This window comes from Pezoporus occidentalis, unplaced genomic scaffold (genome assembly GCF_034315485.1).
Source record: "Pezoporus occidentalis ecotype Australia unplaced genomic scaffold, CSIRO_AGI_Poc_V1 ctg217, whole genome shotgun sequence".
Classification (NCBI taxonomy): Eukaryota; Metazoa; Chordata; class Aves; order Psittaciformes; family Psittacidae; genus Pezoporus; species Pezoporus occidentalis.
Window position 1 is genome coordinate 639,943 of NW_026914040.1, and position 24,530 is coordinate 664,472.

General features: G+C 48.4%; 2 protein-coding genes across 3 annotated transcripts in view; one reads left to right on the forward strand and one right to left on the reverse strand.

Annotated features, from left to right (window-relative positions):
* Nucleotides 1-4,691, forward strand: part of ATRN (attractin) — a 172,996-nt gene extending 168,305 nt beyond the window's left edge. Inside the window, exons 28-29 of the mRNA XM_062619979.1 lie at nucleotides 2,958-3,072; nucleotides 4,119-4,691. Coding sequence (XP_062475963.1) covers nucleotides 2,958-3,072; nucleotides 4,119-4,243 — 240 coding nt within the window. The 3' untranslated portion in view covers nucleotides 4,244-4,691. The remainder of the gene's footprint in view (nucleotides 1-2,957; nucleotides 3,073-4,118) is intronic.
* Nucleotides 4,692-14,036: 9,345 nt separating this feature from the next.
* The window catches only part of GFRA4 (GDNF family receptor alpha 4), a 77,213-nt gene continuing 66,719 nt past the window's right edge, over nucleotides 14,037-24,530 (reverse strand). The window contains exons 5-9 of one of the 2 annotated variants that reach the window (XR_009965116.1): nucleotides 22,524-22,633; nucleotides 21,435-21,569; nucleotides 20,521-20,678; nucleotides 17,361-18,329; nucleotides 14,037-17,298 (exon numbers count right to left, since the gene is read on the reverse strand). Coding sequence is in view for 1 of the 2 variants with exons in the window: in XM_062619984.1 (XP_062475968.1) it covers nucleotides 18,183-18,329; nucleotides 20,521-20,678; nucleotides 21,435-21,569; nucleotides 22,524-22,633 (550 nt within the window). In the remaining variant the exon portion in view is untranslated. Of the gene's footprint in view, nucleotides 18,330-20,520; nucleotides 20,679-21,434; nucleotides 21,570-22,523; nucleotides 22,634-24,530 lie in introns of both variants that reach the window. The other variant, XM_062619984.1, reaches the window with a different exon arrangement.

The following is a 24,530-nucleotide window of genomic DNA, read 5'->3' on the forward strand; positions in this document are numbered from 1 at the left end:
GTGTCCAACCTGGCCTTGAACACTGCCAGGGATGGGGCAGCCACAGCTTCTCTGGGCACCCTGTGCCAGCGCCTCGGCACCCTCCAGGGAAGAGCTTCTGCCTAAGAGCTCATCTCAGTCTCCCCTCTGGCAGGTTCAAGCCATTCCCCTTGGCCTGTCCCTCCATCCCTTGTCCCAAGCCCCTCTCCAGGTTTCCTGCAGCCCCTTCAGGTACTGGAGCTGCTCTCAGGTCTCCCCTTCAGGAGCCTTCTCTTGTCCAGGCTGCCCCAGCCCAGCTCTCTCAGCCTGGCTCCAGAGCAGAGCTGCTCCAGCCCTCGCAGCAGCTCCATGGCCATTCATCCAATAGTAATTAAAAGTGAATACATGTAAAGGTCTTAGAAAATGCAAATTCTTCGTGGCTTGTTCAGTTGCTCCTTCATCCTCCTCTTCCCCCCACTCCTTTTCCTCTGCTTGGTTCTTGCCGCTCGCTCTGCTCAGTGCTGAGGGTGAGCACAAGTCCTCACTGTTACACCCAAGCACTCGGGGATTCAGCAGGAATAATGCTCTGTCAGCAGTGGCATAAGGAAAGTACTTGGCTCTCTCCAAAAGCAACCAAACATTGTGCTTGGTGCACACTTCCACTTCTGCTCCAGGAGTCCCTTGGCTGTACTTCTGCAGTTCCCTTGCCTGTGCTCTCCCTGTTCCCTCTGCTTATTGAGTCTCCTGTGGGATGCAGCACCAGGCTATGCTTGGGTGCCTTGTGGGAAAAGCATGGTTTGGAGTTTAATCCCTTTGTTGGCGAGAAGGTGAAGAAAACTGCAGTCATAAAGCAGGCAGACAGCAGCTTACATCATTACAGCCTGTGCAGTACGTATTTATCCACCTTGCACAGACATACAAATTGTTGTTGCAATCATTACAGCAGATATGAGATATGAAAACAGTTTTAAGTTTCATTTTGCTTGCTGTCATCTCTTTCTTTCTCTTTTATTGAGCAGCAGTAATTGAATAGCGTTGTTTGACTCCTGTTTTCTGTGCTTTGCATTCTATTGAGTTTCTGTTGAACATTTAAGTACAGAAGAACAATTTTATGCCTAATGGAAAAAGCAATAATTATTTCATTAATACCAGGGGAGAATTTACTGAATCAGAAAGTATTGAGTGAATCAGCTGAAGCTGGGCTTCGCAGCTTTTTTTGCTTATGTAGAACAAAAGAAGGCATTTGCTTGTACCTATACTCATAGGCATAGTCTTGCATCCTCATCTTAGTCTTGTGCTATATAACAAGAATGTGTGTAATTCTGTATGGGATCATGGCCCAGCTCAGGCAGAACATATTCTAGTTTGACTTTTGCTGTTGCATTTTGTCTTTCTAGTGACATACTGACATTACCCAATGATAGAAATCAAATCTTTATAACAATGCAGAGGGAGGGTGATGTTCAAAGACACTGAGGGTCAGCAAGGGAGACAGTCCCTTCCTCCTCCAGGGTGGGAGAAAGGGTGCCCATTGTATCTTATAGAATCATAGACTGGTTTGGGTTGGAAGGGACCTTAATGCTCACCCAGCTCCAGCCCTCTGGCATGGGCAGGGACACCTTCCTCTAGAGCAGGTTGCTCCAAGCCCCATTCAATTCATATGTTATCTGAAGACTTCATTTCATGGCCATGTTTGTAAAGTAAGTGTGAAATGTTTGTATTTGAGATAAACAGGCTTCAGAAAAGCATGTGAAGAGTGGTCCATCTTAGGGCATTGCAACCAGATAGAGAGCCAGGGTCACAAACCCACCCTACTGATTTCAGCTTTAAAAGGGCAGTACAGTCCAGTAGGCTTCCTAAAGCACTTCCAGCTCCCAGAGCAACCAGCTACCTCGGAGTATAGTCCAGAGTGGTATGGGAGACCACTGGAAAATGAATACAACTGCTTGGGAAAGATCATAAATGAAAGACAAAGCTGAGGGAACATGGCTTGAAGCAAACAACAGTGAAATAGGGTGTTTAGGGGTAAATGTTCTTTACAACATATTGTGTCTTGAGTATTGTGTGCAGTTCTGGTGTCCTCAACGTAAAAAGGACATGGAACTGTTGGAACAAGTGCAGAGGAGGCCACGAGGATGATCAGGGGCTGGAGCAGCTCCTGTATGAAGACAGGCTGAGAAAGTTGGGGCTGTTCAGCCTGGAGAAGAGAAGGCTGCGTGGAGACCTCAGAGCAGCTTCCAGTATCTGAAGGGGGCCTGTAGGGATGGTGGGGAGGGACTCTTCATTAGGGACTGTAGTGACAGGACAAGGGGTAACGGGTTAAAACTGAAACAGGGGAAGTTTAGATTGGATCTAAGGAGGAAATTCTTTCCTGTGAGGGTGCTGAGGCACTGGAATGGGTTGCCCAGGGAGGTTGTGAATGCTCCATCCCTGGCAGTGTTCAAGGCCAGGTTGGACAGAGTGGTGCCATGGTTTAGTGTGAGGTGTCCCTGCCCATGGCAGGGGGGTTGGAACTGGATGATCATAAGGTCCTTTCCAACCCAAACTATTCTATGATTCTATGTCGGTCCTTACAGTGCTGTGAAGGTGTTACATGAAGCTAAAGTCTGGAAGTAGGAGTTGAATGGCCAAATTACAGTGGTCAGATGTGAATATATTTGTGATACATGTGCTGATGGCTTCCAATGAAGATAACCCTCCATCCTGTTGCTTTGCATAAGCTGATCCTTCGTTATCGAATTCAGGGAGAAATACAAACCCTGTGCAGTGCTTGACTTTTTCATAGTTAAGTAAATGTGTTTTTTGCCATGGCTGGGGTTCTGATTGTTGTTATCGCTGCTTTGAGCTTTGCAGGCTTCATGCTGGATATTTGCCAAGCACAGAAAACACGGTTCATGCCCTGAAGCTTGTACGATCTGAGAGAGACAACACGGGGGGAAGAGGGAGGGTGTCACACGCTGTGTAACGTTTGTTTTCTCCTCTCCCTTCCCTCGCTGCAGACTGTACCAAAGCCAATTGCGCTGGAGCCCTGCTTTGGGAACAAAGCAGCCGTTCTCTCTGTGTTCGTGAGGTTGCCTCGAGGACTTGGGGGTATCCCACCACCAGGACAGTCAGGTGAGGAATGTCATTGTCTCTGCTGGCTTGGTATTCATAGAATCCCAGCATGGTTTGGGTCAGAAGGGACCTTAAAACTCATCCAGTTCCAACCCCTACCACGGGCAGGGACCCCTTCCACTGGAGCAGCTTGCTCCAAGCCCCTGTGTCCAACCTGGCCTTGAACATTGCCAGGGATGGGGCAGCCACAGCTTCTCTGGGCACCCTGTGCCAGCGCCTCAGCACCCTCACAGGGAAGAGCTTCTGCCTTATATCCAACTTAAATCTCCCCTGTTTAAGTATGAACCCTGTAGAGAGACATCGAGTCCTTTCGGAGCATCTATGTTCTTCTCTTAGCAGCCCTGGATAAAGAAGTTTTCTCCCTCTAGCTTAAGGTTTCCTCAGCCCTTTTGCGCTCAAACCTGAGGTCAGGGCACTGAGTCATGATCTCCTGGGCAGTTTTCACTGGGGTTTCTCCAGTGCCCAGAGAGCACTGGAGCAGAGCATTAGCTGGGTTTGAGGTGGGATGGTTGGTTTGTGAACTGTATTGAGCTAAATCCCAGTGGCCAGCAGTGGTTTGTCAATGAATCTGCCAGGAGGAGGTCGCAGAGATGATGGATGCACAGCAGCACAGCGAAACCCCCATGCACTTGTGCTTGCAGGATTTATTCCAGCACATCCACTAGTGCAGAGGAAGAGACATCCCTTCCATTGTGATGGGTTTCATTAATGCCCATACTTCTTATTGCCGTGGATAAAACATGCAGTATTTAAAAGCTTATTTCAGAATAGAATCCCAGAATGGTTTGGGTTGGAGTGGGCCTTAAAGTTCATCCAGTTGCATACTCCTGCCACAGGCAGGGGCACCTTCAACTAGAGCAGGTTGCTCCCATCCCTATCAACCTGGCCTAGAGGTTTAATCTTTGAAGCCAAAATGCTTTTCTAGTTTGCTGGTTTTAACTCAGAAAATGATATTAATTTTGTGCCCTTGGGGGTTTCCTGGGCTGCGGTGAAGGATTTATCCCTGTGCCTGTTTCATTCAGTGCCTGTTTCATTTGTCGCCTCAGGTCTTGCAGTGGCCAGTGCACTGGTGGACATTTCACAACAGATGCCAATTGCCTACAAAGAGAAATCGGGTGCAATACGAAATCGGAAACAGCAGCCCCCTGCACAGCCAGGAACCTGTATTTGATGCATGGACATCAGAAACTGCATAGGGTTTTAAACAAAACGGAGAAGTAATACCTAGGAGGAGGAGGAGGAAGATTTCCAAGTTGTGTCCCAAGAGACTAGAAGACGAAAGACAACTTCCTTGAACCCAACTTTTTCTCTCATCTACGTGATAGTTGGCTTTATTTGACAGCTGCTCCACTTAAGTTTTACTGACACGTGGCTTCAGATTGCTCCTTTGTTTTCTTCCAGTTTAAAGTAAAATGATTTTATTGCAGGTCCAGTAACATCCAGTCGCCACCATTCATGGTCAGTGTAAATAGAACAGTAGTCCAATCTGAATGACACTCAGGTTTATACATGGAAAGTGCTTTGTAGTTCCTGTATTTATCAAACTGTCCAACAAGAAAAAGATGCAGTGTTTACAGGTGTCAGCTCTCAACACATAAACACTACTATTAATCTTCAAAGCATCTTCATCCTTTGTTTTCATTTACTATTACATGTCTGTTCCCTCATTATTTAAGTGGAACTCTCTTCCAGATGCAGCAGTTTTGTAGTCATCATGGTCCAGAACATGAGGAATGCAGAAGCTGGGATGGTTTAAAGGTTGATGTCACGTGCTGCTCAGACCACGTGCAATACCTGGAGAAGCTGAATGTCACTTTGGAAGGACTCAGTGTTTACACAGTCTTAACCTGCTTGGAGTACACCACACACAAGTGCCTAGACTTGAACAGATCTAGGGAGTGAGGAGACTGCCACACAACTTTCTTTTTGCCATCATTATATCCCTTTTAAATACGTGTGTAGACACATAGGTACAGTCACCCAAGGCAATCTGTGTTCTCTGTAATACATCACGTGCAGTCAGGGGAAAATGGCATTTTCCTGACCAACAAACTAGTCAACCAGTTGGAAATATCTGGAGGGAAAGGAGAGTTTCTGTATCTCATACAAAAACTGGTTTCACCAGTGCTTTTAATAGAAGCAGTTTGTGTTCCAGGCCAGATACATTATATTTCTTCTCATTTTCTCTGCCCATTTCCTTTCTTTCCCTCCCTCTGCCCTCCTGCCATTCTTCTGGATGAGAGCTGAGCTGTGCCAGGGCTCAGGCATCACTCCTCAGCAGTAAGATTTGCTCTGTCTCCTTATAGGGTGTAAAAAGCAAGTCTCTGGGTGCCAGATCATTTGAGGATGAAGTGAAAAAGCACTTTAAGCTTCGTTTGGCCACGGGTGTGAGTTCTACAAGGTCAGTTACTGATAAGGTCAGTTACTGATATTCCCCATTGGGGTTGAGCTCTAGGACGCTGAAGGAGGTGGCTTGTTGGTGAAAGGAAGGCACTTACAACCAGCAAAGAGAAGGCTTAGCTTTGAGAGGATGTGTCAAACCATCTGAAGTAGTCTGACGGGTTGGGTTTCGTGTTTTGAGCCTCAGGGTTGGACTTAACACCTCAGTCTGTGCCTGCTGCTGTCCGATGTCTCCCTTGACTCCGGAATGTGGCGCAGTGCTGGAGCCAGCTCGCACGAGGTTGTGCTGCTGAAGCTGGTAGGAAGATGTTAAGGGAAGGTGCCAAATGAGGGGTTGTAATTATTGCTCAATAGCAGTAAATGTGGTTTCATTCAGGTCATGGTATCTGATGAGAACATCAGGTATTTATGAAATGAAGAGAGGACCCATGGAGAGGAGCGAAGGGAAGTGCTCTCGAATCTTCTGGCCAGGTAGCATCCTTTCCCAGAATGAAACCCAAGGAGCTGCATCTTATTTTGTGTGCATGTTTTGGTGATCAATCACATATCAGGCACTCATTTTTGCTTTGTTTGGGGGTTATTTAACCATGTATTTTGAAGAAGCTCTTTGGAGCGCGGCGGCATCGCAATAAAGATGTGAATGGTTGTGCGTGTCCAGGGGGCAGTGATGGGGTAAAAGGCTGCTGGTTTAAAGACTGTGGTGGGTTACAGTTCTGATTGAATGTGTCATTTAACAAATACAAGAGGACTGCAGAAAAACAAGATATTGTGGAAAAAAATGCATTTTTTTATATATATATATGTGTGTGTGTGTATAGATATATATATATAAATAAAATGCATCCTTTTCTAAACTGGAAGTTTAAATGCCCTCTGGGGAAAAGAACTTATGGGAGGGGAAGGGGTGAGCTTTGTCTCTTAGGATGAAGGGGTTTAGGCAATTGAAGTTTTAACTGATGCACAGATTACCTCAGACAGATTCATCTCCTGAAAGTATTTTCTAACTCCCTGTGTGTATAGTGATAACCTGAACTAGAGAAATGATACTGGACTAAAATCCCTTCCCTGTTACTCCTTTACATGTCGTGATGCACATCCTCATGTTCAGAGATGGCTTCTTGCTTCTCTAGTGCTGCTTTGGGAGCAGAACTGCCACCCCAAGCTTTTGTGCTTAAGTCTCCGTAGGTAGAACAGCGCTTAAGCAAGTGCTTAAAGTCATTGCTTGGGTTTTGCTGGACAGACACAGCTTTCAGATCAATGGGCCTAGAGGGGTGATGTATTCTTACATTACAGAAAGACTTAAATGTGGGTTTGGTGGGTGATTTCCCCCTCCTGGAGAGCTGGGTCTTAATGCTGGAATGTGCCCAGAACTGTAGCTACCAAGTGTCAGATCGTGGAAAGAGAAGCAAAGAAATGATCAAACTTTTTTGGTTTAGGAGAACCAAATGATGTAAATGGAGGAACAAGACTTATTTATATAAAGGAAACGAAACGGCTCCTTTAGGATGCAGCTCTGCTCTGCGTCTCATCTCCATACTGATGAGGGGGAAAGAGAACTCTCACACGTGTCTGCTGCAAACAGTTTTCATCCCAACTTGAAAGGTAAAATAGAGACAAAGGTGGGATGGATGGGGGAAAGAGACCTGCCGGTGCTTTATCACCAGGCCAGTATGAGAAGTGAAGGATTTGTGGGTTCAGTTCTTTTGGAGGTGGTGCTGGGGGAAAGAACAACCTTATTTCATGGGAGAATCTGTAAATAGATGACAAATAACACACCGGTTTTGCACTTGTACATAACGTATACAGTAGCGTGCAGAGCAGTGGAAGATTTAAAGTGTACATAAACCAGAAGAAAACCTATTGAATGTATTTTTGATGCATTTTAAATGATGTATGAGGTTTGTCTTAATAACTTCTTCATCTGATCAGTATTAGGTAACTTCCCAGAGCTTTAAAGAAACGTCAAATTATAGTCGCGCTATCTTGCAGTATAAAACAGGGAGGCATAACTTGACTTTTATGTATTCAAATGCAGTTCACTTAAGTGTATAAGCGAAGCAAAATACAGCTCTTCTGTTTGAAAAGGGGAGAAAAAACCCCAACTCTTGAAGACAAGTAATAAATGTACTTAAAGGAGTCATTACTTGGAGAATTAAGTCAGCAGTTTGAGCCTCTACCATTAAGATTGTGCCAGTGATTTCCGTTCAGAATCACTCTTCTCAAGCGTTTATAACTGCCTGAAATTCAGCCATCAAGGTCTCAACCCTCCAGTTCTATTCATTGAAAGCAGCCTTTAAAAGAAAACCCATAAAACCTCAGAAATACTGTAGCCCTTTTTTTGTGGAAAGCTCCAAATAACACATATTTCATCATTGTTCACCATTTTCCCTTTTCTTTAGCCCAGAATTCCCTCTGGCCTGTTGTAGCATCAGCGACAGTGGCTCTGCCCCAATGCGGGTCAGTATGTTGGATGCAAGAAGATTTATGGGACACAAGTTTTGAGTTGTTGCCACCCTCCCTGGGTTTAAAATGTGCTGTATTGGAATTGCCAAAATAAAGCTCTACATGATGGGATAATGCCTGTGATTAGCATGAAGTTACAGTGTGTAGTGTACCAAAGTGAGATGGTATGGTACCAGAAAAGCATGACGGCCCCCGTTGGCAGATACATGCTTCCTATGGGGTAGTTTATACGGTAAATATTGCTCATAAACATCATTAAACTGGGTTTATGGTATGGTTTTCAAATGGCAGTTCAGCTTGCTAGGAACTAAATAAGATGAAAGGAACTTCTGATGAAATGCCTTCTCTTAAACCTCAGGCTTCTCCCATAACCCACCAAAAGCCCAGTGCAGCAAAGATGCTGCTGATTCTCCGTCCTTGACTGCTCCCAGTGTCAGCAGCTGCGTTCCCTTTTCCATGCTACCCAAGTTGGGGATGGAGCATCCATCCAACCCTTTCCCTGCAAACAGGGATTTGGCAGCACTGAGCTTGTGAGCAAAGAACAGACCCTGCATGCCAGGAGCAACTCTTACCCTCATCCATCCAACTCTGCATCACCTGCGGATGGCTCTTCTTTTCCTGCTTTTTCTCTTCATTTGGGAATGCCATAGGGGCAGGGGAGGGATGGGGGTGGGATTTCAGAGCCTCATGAGCTGAGCTGCAGGTTGGGAGAGGAAATTGTGCGTGTTTGACATGGGAAGGTGCCGCTGGAAGACGCGCGAGCACTCAGGGATGCAGGAGCGAAGGGACGGAACCTCAGTTTTGGGCATCTTGGTGGCAATTTAACTGAAATTCCCCCTTTTTCTGTTGATGGCTGTTTAAACCGGATGAGTTTCCCCTGCTAGGATCCCAGTGCTGAGGCTGGTTCTTCTGCTTCTGCACCAGGGCAGGTTTTGTTCAGTTTATTCCTTCATTCTAACACTACACACGCTCTATTTGTGTGCGTCTTCCAGGTACTATGATTCCTTAGGCATTTCCTCTCCATTTATCATTGGTTCCACAAACCTCACCAGAAGAAAGAAGACGAATAAAGAATAGTGGAGTGTAACAAATGTCAGCCCATTTCTTTTTTTTTCTTTTTAAGAAAACAAAAAAAGAATAAAAAACAAGAGTTTTCTATGACTCGGATTTGTGCACAGTAACTGTTCTTTACACCAAAATCCTTGAATTAATTGTATTCTGGATTATTTCCCCTTTGTTCTGTAATTATTGATGATTCTTATCTGTGTTCCGAGTTGAGCTTAGTTTGTTAATATGTATAATTCAGCGTTTCTTGCATTCACATGTAAATACGAGCAAGCATTGTAAACTATTTCCTGGCCGGGGATTGGGGGTGTTATGCAGACACACATTTAGGACTGCAGGTTTTGGTATAATTTTTTTGTATTGTAAAATAACAGCCGATTTAAAGCAGGAAGGAGGAAATTCTTGGGAGGTCTGTGCATTTTAAATACAAAAAATGTGAAGTCCGTGTACATAAATCAAAGGAAATAACGCAAATCTTTCCTCTGAAATAAAAAGTAGATGACCTGGTTAAATTTCTGTTTCCTCTGCTTTTGTCTTCTCGTTCTTTCTTAAAGCAAAGGGAAGGATGCTCCAACCTCGGCAGCGCTGGGGTTGTGAGTCCTTGCTGTCAGGATACAGCACAAGAGGGACGTGGAGCTGTTGGAGCAAGGCCAGAGGAGGCCATGGAGATGCTGCGAGGGCTGGAGCAGCTCTGCTCTGGAGCCAGGCTGAGAGAGCTGGGCTGGGGCAGCCTGGACAAGAGAAGGCTCCTGAAGGGGAGACCTGAGAGCAGCTCCAGTGCCTAAAGGGGCTGCAGGAAAGCTGGAGAGGGGCTTGGGACAAGGGCCTGTAGGGCCAGGCCAAGGGGAATGGCTTGAACCTGCCTGAGGGGAGACTGAGCTGAGCTCTTAGGCAGAAGCTCTTCCCTGGGAGGGTGCTGAGGCGCTGGCACAGGGTGCCCAGAGAAGCTGTGGCTGCCCCATCCCTGGCAGTGTTCAAGGCCAGGTTGGACACAGGGGCTTGGAGCAAGCTGCTCTAGTGGAAGGGGTCCCTGACCGTGGCAGGGGTTGGAGCTGGAGGAGCTTGAAGGTCCCTTCCCACCCATGACTCTATGAATCTGTGTTTATCTGGTTTGCTGTGTCACTGCCCCCGCGCTCAGGGCTTCTGCATTCAGTGTTTGAATAAACCCAATCGAAATGCACAATCTCAGCTCACTCACTACGAATTTTCCCACTAAACGGCTCCTTCCTTGGAACCCAGGGAGGGAAATCTGACATCCCGGAAGCCTGTCTCTCCAAAGAGCTTCACTGATGATACTGCCTCCTTATCGCCTGTTGGTGCCAGCTGGTGTTTGAGACACACAGGAAAGCTGGAGCGTGATGCCGGAGGTGACCTCTCCTCTGCCACCCCTCCCTGGCATCCCGAAGCGCATCCCTGCTGAGACACAACCCGTTGTTCTCCATTTATTTTTATGGCTCTCTCCAGCTCTGGAATTAAGCAGCACTGAGATGAAGCAGGGTTGAACCTGGCTTTTATGAGCCATGAAGGTTTCAGTCACCGCCGTCTCCAAGGACCATTGTGCTGCTTCATCCCATGGCGTTAAACTTGGATGCAGAAGCCCGGTTGCTGCCGAGCCGAGCCCAGCATGCCAGCCTGCAAGCACAGCGTGGTGTGTCCAGACTTGAAATGAAGAGGGCAGGGGGTAGTGGTGTTACAGCCGGTGTAAACTCATTTTGGACAGTGGGATGAGATGCAGAGGTTCCATCTCTGCTCTGATGTTTTCTTCTTGTGTTGCAGCAAAGGAATGAGGTTTGCAGGGAAGGAATGGAAGGTTGCGTGGAGGCTCTCCAAGGCTCTGTGTGCATCCAGGATGATGCTCTTTGCTGTCATCCCGTCGCTGATGAACGTGGTTGGGTGAGTAACCAGTAAAGTATTTGCTGTGCAGCTTTTCTTCCCACAAGACTTAAATATCAGTTATTTATGGGAAGAGGGGAGGCAGTTTTAAGTCTTTTTACAAAGCCACCAATTTAACCCAACCACTCTAACAGAAAGCCTGGAGCAGAGGCTGGGTGCTGCTTCTCTTTACCCAAGGAGCCCCAAGGTGAGGTTTTGCATAACTCTTGGGTGATAAAATCTTCCCCCAGACAAAAGCAAGGCCACAGAATCATGGAATGCTTTGTGTTGGAGGGGACCTTAAAGCTCCTCCAGCTCCAACCCCTGCCACGGGCAGGGACCCCTTCCACTAGAGCAGCTTGCTCCAAGCCCCTGGATCCAACCTGGCCTTGATGGTTCAAACATTCAATGCTCAAACCACCCTGAGATGCACAATCAGACCCTTCCTTCCCCTTTTCTGTGTTGCTAAATCCCCACTCAGACCTCGTGCCCCTCTCAGAAGCCACATCTGCAAGGAATTGAGCCCATATTGCACTGCCAAAAGCACCTGTGGCCCCTCTGGCTCTAACAGGGAGGATAACAACTTACTGCTCTTTATTTCCCTGCTGCTGGCAAGGAGCTGGGGTCACAGCTCCCTAAGCCCATAGCCTGCAGGACTGGGGCTGGTTCTGGTCTCACCCCATGTTAGTGGTGATCAGTGATGCCACGAGACGGGGGGGATTTAATGCATCCTGATCCTCATGCTATCCCCTGAATTTAATATGGAAGCAGAGGTTTAGTGGGTAGGTTTGGACCGTGACAGCAGACCACATTGGGATGGGGTCTTGAAGGAGAGCATGGATCTAATTGGTTTAGTTGAAGGTGCTCCTGCTCATTGCAGGGGGATTGGACTGGATGAGCTTTGAAGTTCCCTTCCAACCCAAACTATTCCATGATTCTATGACCCTGGTGTCCACGTTTCCCCATCCACTGCCGGCAGCCCCCTCAGTGTTTTACCAGCTCACCTTTCCAGCCTGCATCCTCACTGTGCCTCCGGCAGCGGGCCTGGCAGGAATTCCATTGTCACGTTCCCTGGGATCCCTGCTCCTACCAGAAATCATTCCCACTTCTCCTTAGACGAAGAAAACCCAAAGTGCTTTGAACATTTTTGATGTCGGAGCTGATTCTGCAGCGCTTCCCTTGGGCAAAGAGCCACTGTTCCTGTGCTTGGCACTGAATGCCAACATTTTAACAACCAAAACGAGGTGCATCCAGCCCTACCAGCACATGAGCATGGAGATAACGGATGGGAAGTTGTTGTTTCTGCTGCGAACGTCCCCTCACAGCGCTTGGACATCAGCTGCAGGGTTTGCCTCGTGCTGAGCCTGCGGTTGTGGTGTGGTGAGGGTCGTTGGTCGCCATCAGGTCCTGTCTGCAGACAGATACCCCGGGCTCTTCTCCATCCTTGGGGCTACACAGGTTGTGGGGTGTTTTCTGTGGGGATTAGGGTAAATCACTTCACCTGCTCTTGCTTCAGTGTTTGTCCCTGTCTGGTAATCATAGAATCAACCAGGTTGGAAAAGACCTTTAAGATCATCAAGCCCAAATCCTACGCCAGCACAGCCAAGGCCACCACTAACCCATGGCACTGAGGGCCTCACCTGTACGATGTCTGGTTGGAAGAGGGAGCGGGGCTCAGTTTTCCTGTGGGCACAGGCAGCGCCCTCAAAAACCATACTCAGAGATGTGATAGAAGTGGGGGTCAGGGAAAGCTCCCTTTAGCTATTGGTGGTGCTCCTGGTCCAAAATCTCTTCACCCTATCTTTAGGGTGATGCCAGCCTTGCATAAAGCCAGTTGCGATGACCCAGAGCAGGGATGCTCTAACCAGCTTTGCCCTGTGTCCATCAAACCAGCACACAAAGCCTGCAGGAGCCAGGACAGGCTCTACGACCATGAGAGTCCCAAGGTCTCCTTCAAGGCCAGGTTCCCCCCTGCAACCCATGAGCTGCTGTCAACCCCTTCTCCATCAGGCCCTGGACCATCCCACAGCAGCTTTCCGGGGGCTGACCTTGGTTGAGCAGCCGCCTGCCAGGAAGCAGGGAAAACCCATCAGACCTGCAGCGTATTCCAGGTCCAGCCAGCTGGAATTTCCCAGGGAATTCTCCATTGTGTCAGCAAAACCCCATCCACCGAAACATCCCAAGAACTGTGGGGAAGGAGCTGGCTTTGACGAGGTCCCAGCGCTGGCCGTAACCCTCAGGCTTTGCCCCCATCAGGCTGCTTCATGCAGGTATAGAGACAAACATGGGTGCAACGTTGCTGGGTTTGACCTTGAGCTCACTTTGTGTTTAGGAAACAACTTGAATTTCAATTGCTTTTTTAATATAAATTTTATATACATTTGCTTTCTAGAGTCTTTTTTTTTTCCCCCACCCAAAATTGGCAGGAAAACATTCAATTTGCCTCTAATCAATTTGCCTGTGATTTTATGGGGTTTTTCTGAGTTGCCAAAAATAACTCACAGATGTGCATGGCACGAGCAGAAGCCTCCCCAGCTGGCATCAACCATCACCTCCCTCCTCCTCCAGCTCCCTCCTCCTGCGCCCTGCAGGAGGATGCAGCACCAGCCACCCCAGTTATTGCCACCCACCCAGGGTGTATGATGGTGTCTCAGCACTAGAGGTCCAAGTGCCCCTAATTGTGGGTGCAATTATTGCCATCCCTGCTACACAGAACCCCAGACTGGTTTGGGTTGGAAGGGACCTTAAAGCTCCTCCAGCTCCAACCCCTGCCGTGGGCAGGGACCCCTTCCACTAGAGCAGCTTGCTCCAAGCCCCTGTGTCCAACCTGGCCTTGAGCACTGCCAGGGATGGGGCAGCCACAGCTTCTCTGGGCACCCTGTGCCAGCGCCTCAGCAACCCCAGGACTCACAAGGGTCCATGTCCCATTCCCAGGTGGCACTGATGTCTGTCCATCTGAGAACAGTTGGGTTTTCCCCTGCTGCCCCTTATTGCCAGGAGGCATCGCATCAGAGCTGGGTTTCTAGCCAAGCACAGGGCATTTGAATCCCACAGCTCTGCTACCCAGCCCAGGACATCCCCTTATTCCTTCCAGCTACCCTTACAGCATGAGACCGGGACATGCATGCAGGGACATCCCAGCATCACAGACAGGAGCAAAGGGCTCAGGAAAATGCATGTGTGCTTTATTCATGGATATATTTGAATATTGACATGTACAGAAGAGATAAGTACAAGTTATACCCCAGTAGTACAGGCAGACATCAACCACCCTCCCTATGTGCATGTGTATACACACACACACGCAGCCTTCAGCATCACCCTGGTACCCATGGGGTTATTGCTCCGAAACCAGCTCCCCACCACGGTGTCTCCCTCCCTGCTCATGCTCTGGCTTTGATGATGATGTGGTATTTGTACAAGCACACAACATTCCATGGGCTTTGGGGATGCCAAACCATTGGGAACTGTGCTGAGCAGCCAAAAAAAACCCCAGAGTTTGGTGGCTGGTTTGGTTCTTATTACTTGTCCCACGTGACTCTTCTTTGTGCTTATGGAAGTCCCCAGGTACGGAGTAATCCCTAAAAGTATTGTGTCCTTTCCTCTCTTTCGGCTTTCCCAATCCTTTGCCTTTACGAGCAGCTGCTCTGACGTTGGTGGTGACTCAGGAGACTTCAAAATGAAGATCCGTGGTTCACGTCACGGGGTTCAGCAGAGATGGAATTTCATCCCAGAAAATGACTGACTTTTCAGCAGGGAAAAGAAGGGGCCCGTGCACGCACGTGTCTGAAATGGGGAGGAATGTACTCGGGTTTCCTTCCTCCAACGGGACTGCTCGAAAGCCATCCTTCTGTCACAGAGTGTGATTCATGACTGGGCCTGGAGGGGGAATTGACGTTAAATGGTGGCAAAAGGGGTGAAATGACCCATAAAAAGTCATGCAGGCTTGGGGATTATCGCTGGCTTTAATTCTGTGTGATGTGAGTGCCCATCCCAACCCCCTGGCTCCTTCCTGCTGGATGAGAGGCTCAGTACTCTGTGCCTTACTTCACCTCAGAGCATCCCCAGAGCCCAGTGTGCAGGACTTGGCCTAAGACAGTGCTTGAAGGATGCTGTGTCCAAATCACAGCACGGGGCAAAGGCTCAGGACACTTTGAGACCTACACCCTCATCTCTACAGATGATTTGAGGTCCCTCAACCAAGGGCATAAGGAGGAAACCCCTCTCACAGACACCTATTGACATTAACTCACTACAGTTTGTGCAGGGATCCCAGTAGATCCCTGCTGTGGGGTTTGAGTTTCTCATGCAATGGCTCTGATATGATCCATGGCAGCTGGCTGTCACTTTTAGCTGTTGGTTTGCCATCCTTCCATAACTGAGGGCTTGAGAAGACACCACTATGGGAATTGAGGGGCTCGTTAGCCTGTGATGCTTGGAGACAACTAATATCCTAAGGAGTCTTTAAAGCAAGTTATAAACCCGGGGAAGATGATGATGAGGGTGATGTGTTTCATTGAAATCGTTAAAAATCAGTTAAGATAAATCTGCCATAAAACATCAACAGACCGTTGGTCCTGATGTGGGACATGGTAATGGACCAGGTAACCTCTGGAGGTCTCCTCCATCCTCTCTAGTCTCTGAGTATGATTCCCCACGTGTATTTTTCACAGTCCAAAGAGAGACCTGAAGTGGGGTTGTCATCCTGACCACCCTCTAGAAGTCTGTCTCTGCTGGGTGCCAATCAGTCGGAGAAGGAAATGGCCAAGTGTCATTTCAGCATCACCAGCAGTGAGTTACGAGAGGCACAGGAGTGGAGCCCTGAGTGGGTACTCCTGGAAAGCAGCTGACACTTCATGCCCATCCTACACAGAGACATTCAAGGCTGGTGGAGATGGATGTGTAGAAGAGCAGGGCATGACCACAGGGCTTGGAAGGAAAGAGGCAGGAGAAGGCAATTCACATCATGACCTCGTGATGTTGAGGTAGTTCCTTGCCTTTGAAGGGCTGAGCATCAGGGTTTAACCCCTTTCTCACCTGTGGCTCAGCAGACACCAGCTTTGCAGAGCTGCAGCTTGTAGTCGTGTCACTTGGAGCAGAAATGGCTCCGTGATCTGACAGAGGACACTGATGTCCTGGATAAAAGGGAGATGTTCACACTCAGAGCACGGCTATGGCACTGGGAAGGGAGGTGAGGGGCTCTCCTGCCCGCAGCACTGCCTCCCTGCCTGCGTTTCTGCTCTGGGTGAGCCTCTTGGCAGCGGAGATCTCACATCCAGGTTTCAGTTCAGAGTGTGACTTGGCACCCTGCGCGCAAGACTTGGATCTTGGCAGGTTAACTGTTGGACTCAGTGATCTTAAAGGTGTTTTCCAACCTAAACAATTCCATGAATCTAGGAACTGACGTTCCTTTGCACAGCCCTGGATTAAGACAACCGGGTCCTACAGGCCATAGGACGTTGAGGAGCAGAACTTTGGATGGGATGCAGCCAGAAGGATTTCTGGGCATGTTTCACACATCCACAGGTGTTCAAAACCAAGTGACCAAAACCCAAGAAAGCTGCTGCAGTTTCTCAGCAAAAGCAGAAGCAATAAATGATGGAAAGTGTTCTGCAGCGAATGGGAATAAGAAGTGCTGGATGTTGCTGCATCAGCTGCTCTAAGCCTTTCTATGGATCCAAATGCTAAGGAACTAATGATGTTCCTTGAGGAATGCAAATCAAGGAATAAACAGGCTCCTTCAAAGCCCAGGCCCAAATACTCTGGATAAATCTGAAGCTATTCCTGTGCCTTCCATGGTGGTCAGCCTGGGTAAGCTTTTATCCTGGAAAACCTTCTCACCCTTCCTTACCATCTTCTTTCTTGGCTTGATCTCGTGAGGGGTTAACCCCTGCAAGAAGGCACTGGGGGTCCTCAGCTCATCTCCTAGACAGAAGACCCCAGTGCTCAGGTAGCCCAAAATCATGTATCTGCCTCCCTGTGCCCTGAGAGACCAGGGGGATGCTTGTCCTCACCCTCCAGCTGGGCTCTGGCTGCAGCTCAGTGGAATGGGTCGCTTCATCAACCTGTACTTAAATGGCCTCTCAGCTTAGTAAATACGACTTGTCAAGAGGCAATGTCCTTCACCTGATAACCTGGATACAAGTGATTGCCTCTGCCAGCAATGAAAGGAGGAGAACCGTAGAAATCCACTCTCTACCCATGAAATGATTCATGACTTGGCCTTCTCACAAACTGGCTGGGTATTTACATCCCCTGGGTGCTATCTGGCAAACCTTTTCCATCCTATCTCTTCCTAGGAGAACTAATAAAATCCTGACTTAAGAACCTCTGTCTCTGCAGGACTGGAGGATGCACAGGTAGCATGTGAGAATGGGTTACATTGGGCTCACATCGAGTCCTGCCCATGGGCTCACGTATTCATCCCTCGTGGAGAAAGGTTAGCTCGGGAGTGGGACAACATTGGCCTCTGGTTGTTTGGATGTGACAGAAAAATACCTCCCCCAGACACTTTACAGGACCAGTGAGCAGCGATGCAAGGGTTGGGGCGCGAGGGAAGCGAACGCAACGCGACACACGTGTTTCTTCCTGAACACCACCAATACATGACACATGTTTCTCTAAAAAGGAGGGCCCAAGGGGTAGGTGACAGCTTGGAGGTGCATGCTGGTTGCACTCTGGCCATGGTTTCAAGCCAGTTCTTGGTGTGGTTTCTTGGTCCAACCCAAAGGTGCTTCAGGATCCTCTCTGGTCAACAGAACCAACCACCTTCTCACTGGTGCTCTGGTTTCAGTCTGAACCAGTTGGGATGCCCTTTGTGTCCTGAGCAACCCTGGAGACAGTCTGAACTCCACGTTGCTTGACGTGTGCTGTCAAGAGCCCCCCAGTGTGAGTCAGGGCTACAGGAAACCTCTGGACAGCTCATCCATCAAGTCTTTCCCCCCTTGGCTGGGGCAGGCAAAAGCATTTCCTTTGCAGATCTCATTTCTTGGCTCAACTCTCTCCTTCACCTTTTCCAAGGGAATTAATTGTCCATGGCTCCAACCCCATCCACAGAGAGCTGGAGAGACCACCAAGCCATGGGGTGGAAAGGTGGCCAGGCCCAAGCATGAGCTGGCTGTCGACGATGCTGATTGTATAAAACCAAATCAAGTGGCAGACGGATGAGGAGGAGGAAGGGATGCCCACACGCTCACGTCTCCTTCCCATCCCCTCCCTCCTCCCACCCCCTCTCCCCAAACGAGTTTCTGGTTGTTTTGTAAAGAAACCAACACAAAGCGAGTCTGTGCCTGGCGTGTGCCCGCCCTGCTTCACATTGCAAAGAGGCTCAGCTCGGAGAGAGCCAGGAGAAGCCACATCTGCAGTGGAGAGGCTGCCCAGAGGGAGGGAGCTGCTGCGCTGGAGGTCCCTGATGACAGACGAGTGGAGCCCCGCAGGAGCCTCTCCTCTCCGGCCACCTGAAAGAGGAAGAGAAGGAGAAGGAAGAGGAGGAGGAAGGGGAAAAGAGGAAGAGAAAGAGAGAGAAAGAGAAGGAGAAAAAGAGAAAGAGAGAAAGAGGAAGAGAAAGAGAAAGATGAAGAGAAAGAGGAAAAGGAAGAGAACAGAAAAGAGAAAGAGGAAAAGGAAGAGGAAGAGAAAAAAGAAAGAGAAAGAAAGAAAGAAAGAGAAGGAGAAAAAGAAAGAGAAAGAAAGAGAGGAAGAGGAAGAAAAAGAGAGAGAGAAAGAGAAAGAGAAAGAGAAAGAGAGAAAGAGAAAGAGAAAGAGAAAGAGAAAGAGAAAGAGAAAGAGAAAGAGAAAGAGAAAGAGAAAGAGAAAGAGAAAGAGAAAGAGGAAAAGGTAGAGAATAGAAAAGAGAAAAAGGAAAAGGAAGAGGAAGAGAAAAAGAAAGAGAAAGAAAGAAAGAGAAAGAGAAGAAAGAGAAAGAGAAGGAGAAAAAGAAAGAGAAAGAAAGCGAGGAAGAGGAAGAAAAAGAGAGAGAGAAAGAGAAGAAAGAGAAAGAGAAAGAGAAAGAGAAAGAGAAAGAGAAAGAGAAAGAGAAAGAGAAAGAGAAAGAGAAAGAGAAAGAGAAAGAGAAAGAGAAAGAGAAAGAAAGAGAGGAAGAGGAAGAGAAAGAGAGAGAAAGAGAAGGAGAAAAAGAGAAAGAAAGAGAGAAAGAGGAAGAGGAAGAGAAAGAAAAAGAGAAAGATGAAGAGAAAGAGGAAAAGGAAGAGAACGGAAAAGAGAAAGAGGAAGAGGAAGAGAAAAAGGAAGAGAAAGAGAGAAAGAGAAAGAGAAGAAAGAGAAAGAGAAGGAGAAAAAGAGAAAGAGAGGAAGAGAAAGAGAAAGAGAAAGAGAAAGAGAAAGAGAAAGAGAAAGAGAAAGAGAAAGAGAAAGAGAAAGAGAAAGAGAAAGAGAAAGAAAGAGAAAGAGAAGAGAAAGAGAGGGAGAAAAAGAGAAAGAAAGAGAGGAAGAGGAAGAGAAAGAGAAAGAGAAAAAGAGAGAGAAAGAGAAAGAGAAGAGAAAGAGAAGAGAAAGAGAAAGAGAGGAAGAGGAAGAGAAAGAAAAAGAGGAAGAGGAAGAGAAAGAGGAAATGGAAGAGGAAGGGAGGGAGGAAGGAAGGAAGGAAAGGGAAGGAAAGGAAAGGGAAGGGGAAGGGAAAGGGGAAGAGACATGTTTGTATAGGATATACGTATAACCTGGTGAAAGTCTGCCTGTGCTGCGCATGGCCACCAATGCCCTGAAAATTAGCAAAGGAAGGAAGCTGATGCCATATTTTTACGCTCCCAACCTGCTGCTCCATGAAAACAGACTGGTGGGACATGAATCGAGGGATTCCCCAGCAAAAGAAACAGGGAATGGGATTCAAAAGCCCTGTGTGTGGAAGCTCTCTGAAGGGATCCACTAAGCCCAGCACAAGGTCCACGCTCAGCCCTTGGAGTCTAGTTACCTGACAGCTTCTGTTACCTGAAGGTTCAGCAAATCAGGGTCACTGGTAATTATTCAACAGTGAAATAATTCAATCTGAAAATCACTCTGGTGGGTGACAAACCAAGGTCGGTGTGATTTTATTCAAAAATGAGGTATTTAATGCCTACTGCTGCCACCGTCAGTAAATTCATCTGTCGTTTGGTTTGAAATAATTTAAATTTCATATCATTTTGATACGAACAATTTGCTGATGGCCAGAATATTTCATCTGCAAGCCTCAGGCAGTTAAACCTCTACATTATGACCTCCAGTATCCTCATCTAACAAGGGAGGAACCTGTGTCCCAGGCAGCTGAAATGCTTATCTGAAGCCCTGCAGGAAGGTGAGGAGCCAAATGAGTGGAGTGGTCCTGGCTCCCTTCTACACTCCTGAAAAGCCCATGGATGTCCCAGTACTTATAAGCAAAACTCAATATATCTCTCTGTAGCATCTATAAAAGAAAAGAGAAGGTGACCAACAGGCAGGAGGGCAGAGTCAGGGATACGAACATGTTGCCCTGTGCTTGATGTTGGGGAAGAATATGTGAGGGTATGAAGAAGAGGGTGAATCAAGGACTTCAGGAGGTGAATGTCTGTACATAACTGATATGATACAGGTGGAAGACAGAGCTGAGGATGGCTGGAGGGCACGGAGGAGGTATAGACACAGCCAAGCAGGTCTTAGGGCCATGCCCTCTCCTACCTTGGTGGGCTGGAGGTGGTCGAAGATATTCTCTCTGAGGGTGGCCACGGCTCTGTTGGCATTTTGCTCCTGCTTGTACATCTGTGTGGTGGGGGGGATGGATGGGGCCATGGCTGCGTTCAGGTAGGTCCCATTGCCAAAGGCCAGAATGGCGTTTTCTTTGTGTGAGGAAGAGATGGAGAAAAGTCTTGTCAGGGCAATGTTTCCAAGGAGAAGCACACATATCCCTTCTCCAGCCTCCTCTGGCTGCATCAGCCAAATGCATGCCTTGTCTTAAGAGCTGCTTTGTTGAAAGAACAGGGAGCTGAACACCTATCAACTTGAGGACCAAGGTGTTTTCATCCTTCCCAACAAAAGAAGGACATGGAAGTATTGGAGGGAGTCGAGAGGAGGCCACGAGGATGATCAGGGGCTGGAGCACCTCCTGTATGAAGACAGGCTGAGAAAGTTGGGGCTGTTCAGCCTGGAGAAGAGAAGCTGCGTGGAGACCTCAGAGCAGCTTCCAGTGTCTGAAGGGGGCCTGTGGGGATGCTGGGGAGGGACTCTTCATTAGGGACTGCAGTGATAGGACAAGGGGTAACGGGTTAAAACTGAAACAGGGGAAGTTTAGATTGGGTATAAGGAAGAAGTTCTTTCCTGTGAGGGTGGTGAGGCACTGGAATGGATTGCCCAGGGAAGCTGTGAATGCTCCATCCCTGGCAGTGTTCAAGGCCAGGTTGGACACAGGGGCTTGGAGCAAGCTGCTCTAGTGGAAGGTGTCCCTGCCCATGGCAGGGGTTGGAACTGAATGAGCTTTGAGGTCCCTTCAACCCAAACCAGGCTGGGGTTCTATCGTTCATATTCTCAGCACAAGCAGCCTGACCAGCTTGCAGGTGATGCTGCAGGAGCAGCGATGTACCAGGGGTGATACTCACGGAGACAAATGTTGTCAGTGAAGAGATGCAGGAAGCTCTCACACTCTTCCTGCCGGTTGCCACTGGCGTTGCACGTGCACCAGGGAGCTATGCTGGAAGTGGAGTTGTCAATGTAGTTGGGTGTGATGGGGCTGCCTGCCGGGAAGGACGGAGAAGTGTTACGGCAAGGCTGGTACATCATAAGGGACGATGGTTTCCCCACGTGCTGCTTTGTTGGAGTCCCCGGGAGGAGAAAAGGGTCAGTCACAACCCTTCTGTTCACCCCACCACCAACAGAGCCTTCAGACAATTAAAAAGTGCTTTTGGCCCAAGGAATGGGCAGCTCCGGGGATCTCAGGTTCCCTAATGACATTCAAAAACCATATGTGAATGTGCATAAAGGTTTCCATGTTGTCAATAGAAGAGCCAAAATCAATCTCCAGAATGGTCAGGGAAAACAAAAGGATTAAACCAGAATGAAATCTTGACCTGCATAGCTGACAATCTGTCCCATCCGTCAGGATGGACCAAGTCCAATGGTCATTGGCACTTCTTTTGGGACTCTATATGTGCTAACTGCTACCAGCTGGGTCTCTGGAGTATCTGAGAACCCAATCTGACAGCCTCTGAAGACAGCAAGATGGCAGTGGATGGTGATTTCCAGTGGCATCACTAGTGATGGCATCAGGGAACCCCTCGCAGGGCAGACACCCTGGGATGGCCCATCTGTTTCCACCTGAGAGAGAAGCTGGGATTTTGCAGCATGGTTTTTATCCGTATGCTGCAGCTATCCTAAATTGCCCCGTTTTCATGGCTTTAAGCTGAAAGGGGAGATTTAGGTAAGACATTTGGAAGAAGCTCTTCCCTGGGAGGGTGCTGAGGCGCTGGCACAGGGTGCCCAGAGAAGCTGTGGCTGCCCCATCCCTGGCAGTGTTCAAGGCCAGGTTGGACACAGGGGCTTGGAGCAAGCTGCTCTAGTGGAAGGGGTCCCTGCCTGTGGCAGGGGTTGGAGCTGGAGGAGCTTTAAGCTCCCTTCCAACCCAAACCATGCCATGATTCTATGATATTTCCCACCTAGAGAGGGAACCAGCTGCAGGGCACAGCTCCTACCTATGATCCCCGTGTAGGCCAGCAGACAGGCAGCGTAGCTCTCCCTCCGGCAGCCGCTCGCAGTCTGCAGTGATGGCTGGCAATTAAACTGGAACTCTGCGTAGCGAGACCTGATGGAGCAAGAGAGCAAAAGGGACATATCAGCACATCTGTCTGGGGCTAGAAGGCACATAGTGGCACACTGGTGGTGTTTACAGAAGGGGACACATTTGCAAAGTCCTTTGCTGCTGTAGGTGTTACTAAACTGGGTTGAATGAACATCATTTTGTACTCTCCTGCCCCGCCTCACTCCAACAAGCCCAGAAGTAGGTTTTATCCCTTTGAGGTAAGACACAAGTAGGTGTTGTAGTGAATGTTTTGCAGGGTCCCTGTGGGGCTGCAAGTAATGGACTGCAAAGATGCTCCAAGGGCTGGAGCAGCTCTGCTCTGGAGCCAGGCTGAGAGAGCTGGGCTGGGGCAGCCTGGACAAGAGAAGGCTCCTGAAGGGGAGACCTGAGAGCAGCTCCAGTGCCTGAAGGGGCTGCAGGAAAGCTGGAGAGGGGCTTGGGACAAGGGATGTAGGGACAGGCCAAGGGGAATGGCTTTAAATTGGCACTGTGGGATATCTGAGTCATTCACATGAGGCTTTCAGATAGGACACAGGACATGCTGAAGGTCCAGATCCATCTAAACAAGCATCCTGTGGCCAGGCAAGAAGGCACCTCACATGGATTTCGAGCTGCTTAGGAAACCCGAGCAAGCACTAGCATTGCCAGCACTTGAAGATAGGGCCCTTAGATGACAACCTGCAGGGTTTGAACTGTGAACCTAGTATGTCAAACATGTTGATCCCCCAGAAAACCTCTCTTTTCCAGACATTTTGCCAGTGCTCCTGGTCAGTGTCAGCACTCCAACTTGTATTTCCTGCCCTCTTCTTTCCCCCCTCCTTTCCTCCCTTTTAACTCTTCTTTGTTCCCATGTTTACCCCACACCAACCCTTTTCCCCTAAGCCATGGCCAGGCAAACCCTTCCTGCCCTAATTTTTGCTGCATTATTTAGGGGAGGGAGGTACTGATTGCAGGTTTGTATCATTCATGCTATTAGACCCCATCCCTCCAAGCTGGGACAGGCAAGGGGTTACAGCTGGGAAGAAGCTGCAGGAGGATTAAGCAGTGCAGGCTGGGTTAGCCCTGGGGTGTTTTACTCTCTTCCTTTCAAGTGCCATGATTTGTGCCTGGCTTCCCTTGTGGTTTCTGCACCACTAGCTTTGACCAGGTCACACGTCAACCCCGTGCTCCTGTTGTGTCTTTAGAGGATGTTATATATTATATATTATATATTATATATCCAGAGACCAAGGAACCAGATAATGAACAGCTGTGCTGCTTGCAGGAAATGGTTCCCACCCTCCTGGAAATCCCTTTAAACCTCTTCATTCCCTCTGGGCCTGATGTTTTGTTAGGGAGAGGGCAGTACCCATCCATTTTGGACTCCCTGGGTAGCTGGGGGAAAGCTGGTGTGGCTCAGGGGCTTTGCATCTTTCAGGATGAGCTTCAGATGTATAGCTCAGTTGTTCTCCTTCATCCACATTCCTGGGGTTGAGAATATTAACATCAGTCCACACTTCCAAGAGGATGCTGCTGTTATCACCTCCCTTTGTGAAAAGATATTTAAAGATGATGTGCTGGTAGCAGATGGCTCCTGGAAGCTCGGCTCAGGAAGTCCCAAACCCCACCTCTAATTAGAGACTAGGACAATAGTGGGACATGTGTCCTACACTTGCTCTTGTGCTGTTCCTCAGGTGTCTGCTCCTGGCCACAGCTGCACACAAGATGCTGGGCTGGGACCACCATAGCGCAGTAAGGGTTCTGTTATAGTCTTACATCTCCTACTGACAGATGGGCTCCTGAGAGCTGTATGGGTAAACCTTTGGAGAAATAGAGGGGTGAAAATGATACCGCTGAGGGAAAAACACTTAAGGGGTATTCCTGTGGGTGTGCACATTGGGATGGGTGTGTGTATGTGTGC